This window comes from Triplophysa dalaica, chromosome 25 (assembly GCF_015846415.1).
Source record: "Triplophysa dalaica isolate WHDGS20190420 chromosome 25, ASM1584641v1, whole genome shotgun sequence".
NCBI lineage: Eukaryota > Metazoa > Chordata > Actinopteri > Cypriniformes > Nemacheilidae > Triplophysa > Triplophysa dalaica.
Window position 1 is genome coordinate 10,000,367 of NC_079566.1, and position 9,839 is coordinate 10,010,205.

The 9,839-nt window shown below is 37.7% G+C and overlaps 1 protein-coding gene across 4 annotated transcripts; it reads right to left on the reverse strand.

Annotated features, from left to right (window-relative positions):
• Positions 1 to 410: 410 nt before the first annotated feature.
• On the reverse strand, positions 411 to 9,605 carry mbpa (myelin basic protein a). Of its 4 annotated transcripts, none has more exons than XM_056741717.1 (6): positions 9,315 to 9,605; positions 8,019 to 8,087; positions 5,719 to 5,745; positions 5,307 to 5,327; positions 4,044 to 4,133; positions 411 to 1,826 (listed from the first exon to the last, which is right to left on the reverse strand). In XM_056741717.1, exons 1-6 carry the CDS (start codon positions 9,432 to 9,434, stop codon positions 1,776 to 1,778), a joined length of 378 nt encoding a protein of 125 aa, XP_056597695.1. In that variant the 5' UTR covers positions 9,435 to 9,605; the 3' UTR covers positions 411 to 1,775. The 4 variants fall into 4 exon arrangements, with proteins under 4 accessions (XP_056597695.1, XP_056597693.1, XP_056597696.1 ...); XM_056741715.1 differs by having other exon boundaries at positions 8,019 to 8,123; positions 9,315 to 9,600; XM_056741718.1 differs by lacking the exon at positions 5,307 to 5,327.
• Between the last annotated feature and the right edge of the window lie 234 nt (positions 9,606 to 9,839).

Here is a 9,839-nt window from a genome sequence, read left to right on the forward strand (position 1 = left end):
AATGCAGTTCAACACTAAATATAAAAGAAGTTGATTAAACATAAAAAGTAGTGTCCTTGAAGAATATGTATTTTGTTATTAGTTTACAAATTGGCTGAACAGAAAGAAATATGTATACTTTTACTTTTTTAAGCAATTGAAAGTAAAAAGGGTAATTTAAGAATAAAAGACTTTAGAAATGTAAGCTATCAATTGCATCATAAAGCAAAAGTATCCAAATCATATGGATAGGAATGCAATTGAAATTTAGCATTATATATATAAATTATGTTAGCAAAATTGGGCCTGTTTAGTAAAAGCCTTTTTTTAGTTTTGTGGAATAACTACCCAAATGTGTACACAAAGAGACACATTAGAAAACCCGAGAGGACTGAGAGGACAAAGAGACGCACAATTGAACACAAACTGCATACATTTCTGAGATTTTATTTACCGTTACTTTATAAATCAAGGGAGTTAAAGATATGACATCATAACACCTGGCCACCTTAGAATATCCCAATATAAAGTGTAGCACCATGTTTGAGACAAATCCAGCGCTGACAGGGAGAATATTTGACCTAATGTTTATTCAGCACTATTTCATCAACAATACATACAGGAAGAGTCTATGAGACATGAAACAATGAACAATATTAAGACACATCACATAATAACATACCTTAAAAATCAGCTGAACAAACTCCACCTCGCTCTTTCAAATTTCCATTTTAGTTCTCATTTCTCACAACTTCCCTCTTGCACTTTCCATTTCCCTTCCCCTTTCATCGGTTTTGTACCATTTGTTACCTTTTAGATTTCTGCATGTCGATTATTTAAAAATGAATCCTTCCCCTAATTATGTGAGTTCTTTCTAAAATAACATTGAACTTGCACATCTAGTGACACAGACAACATTGACAAGCTTTTTTTTACACAGTGCAACACCTGAGGGCAATTCAATCTAAGCTGCTTATGCTTAGAATCTATTCCCTTTCAACCAAATGATTTTCTTAGTCTTTCTACTTAAAAGCTAAATAACTTCAAATTAATCAACGTAGTATTATGTAGATATACTGAATGTTAACAGGTCATAGTTTTTATGTCGCTCAAAACACAATAAAGAATCATATATACAAAATTCTTGATACAAAGAAATAACTCATATCTAACAACACAAGGACCACAATACACATACACTATACGCTGCAAATCACTAAGGCTGAACATTGATCTAAAAAAAAACGAAGACTTCTTCGCTGTAGCATAAGGCCCAATGCATCAAATGTGCACACAAGCAACCTGTCGTGTAAGAGACACAGTATCTGAGAAGGGTTGACCTAAATTTCTTCTTCTTATTTTCATGTTTAAAGCTTCAGACAATATGGCGTTAATGGTGTTTTACTGTTTAAACTGTCAAGGAAAAATGGTGCTTTTCTAGTTCTGTCAAATGAGACTAATGTTGGTCATGGCTCATGGTTCATCTTTGAGCATTTCAACTACATTGTAAAGATTTTTGTAATATCAACCAGACTTTCAGCTATTGTATCACCTGACCAGACAAATGTTTGCACTTTTAAACACATACAGTCAACACATACTTATGAAACCCTGCAGGCCTGTAACAACAGATACTTGGATTGTATCTCTATCTAGGAAGCGAAGATGGCCAATGTTAGTCTGTTAAACTTGCGGCAAATTGTGAATCTGTAGGGCAGAGATCATCCCTTTCTGGTTTTCGCTCCTCATCTCTTTCACTCTCTTCCATCTTGGTGTTTTTCTGGTTGGAGAAGGGCTCAGAAGATGGTGCTCCAGCGTTTGGGTGGAGAGCGAGATCTGCTTTCTCCCTGAGGTTGGAGAGAAAACCAGAAGTGTCATCATCATACCAATGGAGTTGCATGAAATCTTCTCAAGGTTGGTGTTGCATAGCTTACTAATGAACGCAAAGGTCGATGTCAACATTGCATCAATGTTAGTTCTTAAACGTATTACAAAGAATAAATGCAAGAGCTTGCATGGAGCGGACTGCCGTCAGCAGTTTTCAGATGATGTTGGTTGAGAATGATCGAGGAACCGAATGTTCAATGTCTCAACGTCTGGCATTTAATAATAAATGCTTTACTTCTATAGGAACATGGTCAGCACAAGCTATGCTACATTTCACAAAGAGTGATCTGTGCACTCAATGATTTAGTTTTACAGCACAAAAGAAGTGGGATGTCAGCTTGAACCCTCAAGATTGTCATGCGCAAAGGGACAAAATGGAGAAAAATATTAGGCAAGAATGCAGATGAGGTAGATGTTTTAGCCTAAATATGGACATCAAGTCATACTCTGTTGACTTTATTGAGTTCTTAGTTGTATCTTGGGTATCAACATTGCCTCAGATAAAATTCTCCTAAACTTCTTTACTAGAAATAAAAATAATCACAAATGAGAACACTGGTGACACATTTATGAGTTATTAAATGATTATGGATAGCAAAACTCAAAATTAATATCCTCAAGTCATCATTTACTCACATTGTTGTCATTTTAAACCTGTGTGATTTTCTTTCTTCTGCAAAACACAAAAGAAGATATTTTGAAAAATGTTGGTAACTAAAAACTGTTGGTCCACATTGGCATCTATTGTATGGACACAAAAACAATGCAAGTCAAGAGGGACCAACGGTTTTCTGTTACCAACATTTTTCATAATATCTTCTTTTGTGTACTGCAGAAGAAAGAACGTCATACAGGTTTGAAATGACAAGAGTATTTTGAGGTTACTGAGGTCTGATTCTCGGGTGAAAAATCTTGAGACTTTGCCCTCCATCAAATCTCATTGCTGTGTAGGACAAACTACTGTATAACAGGTCTCATTTATGAATTTTCTTTCCTATGAAATATTACAAATGACTATCTATGCATTTATAAAAATCATACAGTATACACATGCAAATATGAACATTTAAATAAATATTAGGAGTATAAATCAAACATAGCTGTTCTGTGATATTCAATAATCCATAGAAATTCTTGCTGAGAATCAAACCAATGGATTCTGAATATTTCCTGCACCTGGCAACATTTCTAAATGCTATTATGTTATATTAATGTTACTACCAACAAACATTAGCCTGACTGAACAAAAGCAAGGTTAGGGCATATGGTAAAACTCAACTTTCAAGGCAAAATTGATACAGATGAGACTGGCCGTGCTTATTAACCACAATAAATATTGATTTTGGATTCCCATAAGTGAATAAAAGACCCTCGAAGACTACGGAAAGACTGCTCAGATGACATAATAGGTGCCATTACTGTGGGCAGAGACAGATCATACTGGTTTGAGTCACTCAGGGTCACACACAGTGGCAGTGAATAGCCATATCAAGGACAGCATAATAGACTTTTACTAGAAAGAGAACAAGATGTGGCTTCTAAAAAGTATTTGTGCTGTAGGCTTTTAACAAACATGTTTAATAGCTTTAATTGCAGCTTAATTTTAAAAAGACTTTCTTTGTAGGCATTTGCATAAGAGAACATCAATCAACTGTGTTGAATAACCCCCAAGAATAAAAAAAAAACCTTGAATGTCTATTAATGTGTCCTAACAGATTTCGGAACATACAACCATTTCCTAAAAAACTACGATCAAGGCTAATGTTGGCAATTAACGCCATTAAATGGCAAGTTTTGGTGATTTGTTGATAAGAATAAATTGGTTAACCATTAAGCCATTAAACATTAAAAGCCATTATGAAATGCTGAACTGGAAATTCTGATTTATTTTCTATTTATTAAAAGCAATTATATAACATCAATCATTAATCAGTTCCTCTAAAGGTAGACCAAAACGACAATAATACATTTAGCTTATATGGGACACTGAATATATTTCTCTTTAATGTCCTGTGACTGAGGACGGCTCGTACACAACTAACTGCAAGCAAGGTTTAGCTCTTACTCTGATAACTCAATACAATAGTTCATATTTTTGTTGTGAAGAAACCTTTCCACCCATTTCTACATTTTTGTTTTTCTGCTCTCAGAAGCACAGCTGCTGCTTTAAGGCTCACCAGGTTGAAGATTCTGGAGAGTGTATTCTGTTCTCTTCTGCGTCTCTGAGGGGATCTAATGCTCTCCGAGCCACGCTGTGACGGGGAAGCCTAGAAAACATAGTTTATGAACATATAAAGTGTACCGGCCCAGTTCTAAAAACATGCACTTTGGCTGAATACTCTGCATGATAATATCCTATAAAATGTAACCGGTGTTATGTGTTTGGAACATATCAGGGAGTAGAGGAATAGCTCAACGAGAGACGGCAAGAGTGCAGCATCAGAATGTAGTTCTGTGTAACGTTAAATCCCTAATAATCCCTAGTAATTCTGTCAATAAAACGCGTAAAATTTAATTACATATTTTTTACAGCCAATAAAAAGACTTAATTCATTCATGACCAAGGGCATCTAATGCTGCACACTTGCTATTGGCATAAATTGGAATGTTTTGGAGCCTGTGGAGTTAAACAACATGCAATTACAACACAGGGGGCAGTAGTGAGTCAATAAATCATGACTTCTGTTTTCCACCTCAATGACAAAAGGGTGGGGTAATTTGGAGCATGTGTGGGGAGGGGGGTTGTGCACACTGTTTGAAGACCCCTAGAGAGAAAGCTGCATTACCGGCTGCGATTCAGAAAAAGTCGTGCTGTGTCAAAGTCATCAAGAAGCAGAATGTCGCTCTGGTTCAAGAAAGATTTCATCATAAAAGAAACTTCTCAAAAGTCAAGGCAAAAAAACAGAGGAAGAAGAAAGCAGGCAATGAAGGAGGGGAAGAAAAACAGATGGATAAAGAAGGGTGGAAGGGAAGAAATTCAACGCTTTTATCAATAATCTATAATCATTTCAGCACATGAGATCACTCTTTTATGCTGTATAGCACAGCTTAAAGCTAGGCAACTGCCATTTTATAATTGCATGAAACGCATAAAATGAGAACAGACTTCTCAAGTGATTTCAATATGATAGAAATTGTCGTAAAATATGTTTAAATTTCATGCACTTTAACAAATCAAAAACACGGTTCATCTGACAATTGAACACGCTCAACATACAGGTGTGCCTCAAAGATCTTTTCAACATGTTAAAAAAGATGCATGAAGCGCAGTAAAAGGTTCAGCAGCTGCGATTACTGAGCGATGCATTGGTTAATTCACAAAGAAGAGAACGAACATGACAGATCTATTAGAGACATAGAATGAGACAGGAAGGCTCTGGATTCAGCCAATCAACTCTGTTTAAGTCTGTAAACATAAACGTGAATCGCATCAAACATACCAGGCCCAATAGTTCTCTCCACTGCACATGAAAAAAGAAGAATGTAGAATGATTAATTTTCCCCATAGATGAAATGACAATGTATTGCTGTATGTGTGAGGACATGAAAATCATGGGTTCTAATAGCTGTGAAAATACTGTATATTCCTTTAAGGTGGTGGTGGTGGTAACCTCGTGGTTAATAGAGGTAATGATAGTGCCCTAACAGTGTTAAAAAGTTTTGCTTTATTCCCATTTCTTCCTTGTGCACAGCACATTTTACCCAGAATGCTCTCTCGAGTTTTTTGCAGTTAGTGCTGAAAGATTCTTTGGATGATAAATAGTCCGAAAATAACTGAATATACAAGAATGTAAGCAGAATGTTACAAAACTATAGCTTTACAAGCAAGTGAAAATAAGATATAAGACTTACCCTCGACTTGGGACGAGGAGAGGACACCTTCAAGGGAACAAATCAAGACGTTTAATTACAAGTAACATTTAAAGTATTCAAAAAGCAAACACACCCAGACAGTTTTCAAATCAAAGTGCATCTAAAGCGGTCCTTGAATAAACAACTTTTCATTTTGAAGATGAAATCTGTTTACAGGGATCTTCCTTTGGATGCGGTTAGGGATCCGCACAGCTCAAATGAGTAATGAAGGCAGAGACTGTATCTTTTTAATGAGCAAGCCAGCAGAACGGAGGATAGACTGTGCAATTACCGTTTCACAGAAAACCATTTTTAATTTGGGATGTGAATAACGAGAAAAGAATTACAGTCAGTTCCTACCGAACTGACTTTGCATTTCTAAGAAAAGTCAAGTCAATTAATGACAGAAGTTCAGTTGAAAAACTTAAGAAGTGTTGAGGTCATGCCATGTTAGCAACACATGGAATTTTGTTTTCCTTCATATATCCACCAAACAAGTGCTAAAGCTGACGATTATGACACTGTCAGATGAAACTTGATTTTATGACTTTAATATGACTCATCCTGTAGGCTTCTACACAGAGCAGAGAATCTAACACTTGTGATGTAAGACCGTGTAATGTTGTATGTCTGACAGACAAACAAGTCTGGACTATTGTAGCAAAGAGAACATGGACAGCATGCTGAACATGACGACAACTTTGGCCTGCAAACTTAAGATTTCAAATCGCCAGACACAATGTGGCATTTCCAGAAGAGAATACTGACTAATATAAACTAAAGCTGTGATAAGCTTAGGTTTACGGTAAATTAGTGGTAGTTGTCACAAAATGTCATTATTTTATTTTCCTATAGAATACAATCTTTTCTCAGATTTCTCAACCGTATCTACGTTTCTCCTCACAATCGGCTCCCATAGACCTCAGGAGGTTGCCGTCATGCAATTTGAACGCCGCCATTTTGGCAGGCATCCAGGAGAGCGCTAGAGCGCTAGAGCGGCTGTGGCAGTGGTATTGACATTGGTCAAACAAATATTTAAGACCAGGCTGTACGGACTTTACACAATCGTAATATTTTAACATGGTTGACATCTTCTGTGCGCTATGATGCCAGAACAGTCGGGGGAAAGCAAGGGGCAAATATTATTTTCCTAAGCATCCCGAATCCCCGATTAAATGATTAACTGCATTAAAACGTGCTAACCAACACGTCACCGCTATCTCTTCCTCTCCGTCGTTATGCTGCCAAATCCTAAACAAGACACATGAGAGCAGTACTCGTCTAGTCTAGCTGTGCAGTCGCAGTGGGCTCCTAACATACACACACACATCGTGTCTGACCACCACCCATAGCTTCAATGGAGGGTCAGTTCTATCGATTTATGCTACCCTGTCAAATTTTGCTATCTCCATACAAATCAGAACTAACCCCTTCCAATCCTTACTCCTAAATTACCCCTCTCCAAACCCAATCACAACACGAGGGTAGCAAAATTCTACGGGTAGCATAAATCGACAGAACACCATTGGATTACAAGTCAATTTTTACCACTTACGGCTGGAATACATTTTTAAATCTGAACAGATTTTTTTAAACTAGACATAATGCACTGAAAATTTCAGATAAAGACACACTAGCTGATCAAATCTGCAGACTGGCACAGACTTTCTGCAACAAATCCAGACTAAAAATCTGGGCAAAATCTGAGCAAAAGTCTTGTAGTGTATATTAGCCTTAAGACTTTTAAAGAGTCCCCGGTGTAGCGTTAGGTCGATTACAAGTAGATGAGGTAGATGTAGATATTAGGATACTGCAGGTCAGGAAATGTTTCCGTTTCTTATAGACACACGTTAAAAGCACCACGGGGCATCATAGGGATCTGCTATGTTTAATCTATAAAGTTTTGCTCAGATCTATGTCTTTGAAATTAAAGTGCGCAGTGAACTCTGTTGCCTTAAAACTCATGCTAGCGCCATTCATTTCATATTCGCTCCTGCCAAGATGGCGGCGTAAACAGAATATGTCAAGTGACTGCCGGGGCGAGCTTTAGTGACCAATTAGATAGCGGCCTCCCCAGTGAATGAACCAATCAGATGTAATGGGGTGAAAAACAAATTTTTCCGAAGCGGTAAACACACGATTCAGAAATGGATCAGTAAATGAACGGTAAACACAAAGACACGGGTATGAAACATCATTCATGTGTCTTGCGACGGATTGATTTTTTCTTTTGTTGCTTTCACATCTCCCTTGACGTATTCGGCCTGTAAAAATCCATGTCAGCACACGTGGATACTTACAAAGCTCCTGAAGAAATGCACCACGGGGTTAACATCTCCACGGCGACGGGTTGAGGAGTGATGGGGTCTCTGTGGAGAGGAGGAGAGGTGACCACGAAATGAGCCCTTTGAATAAATGAGAACAAATAACAAAATTCGTGACCATAGTCGTGATTTAACCATGTTTATGAGCTGCATGCAGCCTGCAGAACACAGCTGTCTCCCTCTGCATGCGACATGACGATGGCTAAATCATTCAAACCGATTTCTTGTATTACGTACAGGCGAAAACACAATAACGACTACTATTGGAATAACTATTTTTAATGTGAAATGGTCTAATCAAGTTTGTCAATCGGTATGTTTAGTCCGATTAAGGTGAGTATGTCATACATAAACATTACGAGTATACTGCTGCTCAAACTTATTTAACACTCTATTAAAAATAAACGTTATTTAAACATATATACAATATATGTACATTAAGATATTACGCGATATTGCGCTCGTGCTTGATCGTAGAAAACGTGTCACAGAGGCAATAATAGAATTGCACTGAACCGGTGCAAAACTCTAATTTTACATGTGGACAACATTCAACTGTCTGAAGCTCTTTGCTTTGCTCAGAGAATTGTTTTATGTATTTATGTATTACGACTTATGGCATGTTTTCCACATTATTGAATGATTTATGTTTTAATAAACAAACCGGTAAAAACTGGCCTATCTCAGAACATTCATTTTTTTAAGAAACATTACTGGGAAGAAGACTTAATTAAATGCTTTATGGTAATATGACATTACATTGTGCAATATGGAATGTTAATTGTATAAAAATGCATGAAATATACAACGTCTGTCATCCAAGTTGTGCATGTAGTGTGGAGTTTACATAATATTGTATAAATTGTGCTCAGTTTTAAATAACTACTTGAGCAAAAGAAAGTAAAAAAGGTAATATAAATTATACAACTAATGCAAACAACATGCATATTAACCAAAACAGAATACCATGCATATGCAAGCTGTTGTCTGATATATGGTTTATAGAGATTAAAAAATTCAATGAAAAACTTTTGTCAAAGTTTGAAACATTTTCTCACAAGCCCAAACTTAACATCTCTAGGTCCATATTTTGTGTGTGTCTGTGTGCATCCATGAAACAGTTATCTTGTTGGTTGGTTGACTAGTTTACCACTCAACAAAGGTTACAAACACTATTTTTATTTGATCTAATGGCTATAAGTTTAGAGGAAGACCATATGACTACGATAAGGAATACACAGAAATATTCAAATCTGCCTGTTGATGACTTACCTTTCCCTTTCTCTTTTTGTCCCCCCCAAAGAAATTGCCAATCTGGTCCAGGATGCCAGGGGCCTTCTTCTTCCTGCCCAGCCCAAAGGTGCTTTGTCCAGAAGTGCTTGCGGTGGCCATTCTAGGTGTTGATCTGTTTCGGGTCTACAGTCTGGACGGCCCGCGAATGTCCTTCTCCACTCAATCCAAAGTCCGCTCTGTGGACGCTCTGCAAAGCTTCTCGATAGTCTTCGGCACTTCTAAGGAGGAAGGGCTGGTCTTTGAAGGTGTCGTCCCCTCCGTTGCATGGCATCACGGGAGATGAGGTGGGTCTGTAATAGCGTCAGTGGTTCTGGTCTGGTGCCAGGCATTCTTCAGGGCCCCGGGTGCCCGTGGAGGGTGTCACTACCCTGCTCTCTGATAAAAGGGCCTGCTATTGTTCTAGTCCACATCTGCCTCAACTTGGGCCGGGCACAACAAGGCCTGTCTATCAGAAAGAAGCAGAGCGCAATGCAGAACGGTTTCAGCACAATCGAGCCATTGTCG

What these genes read in the sequence shown, in the direction of transcription:
- mbpa (XM_056741715.1), bottom strand. Translation starts at nt 9,434, where the DNA reads ATGGCCACCGCAAGCACTTCTGGACAAAGCACCTTTGGGCTGGGCAGG. An exon ending in TGCATTTCTTCAGGAGCTTT is followed by an intron (nt 5,746 to 8,018) that starts GTAAGTATCCAC and finishes GTTCCCTTGAAG; the next exon opens with GTGTCCTCTCCTCGTCCCAA. An exon ending in CTCCTCGTCCCAAGTCGAGG is followed by an intron (nt 5,328 to 5,718) that starts GTAAGTCTTATA and finishes TTTCATGTGCAG; the next exon opens with TGGAGAGAACTATTGGGCCT.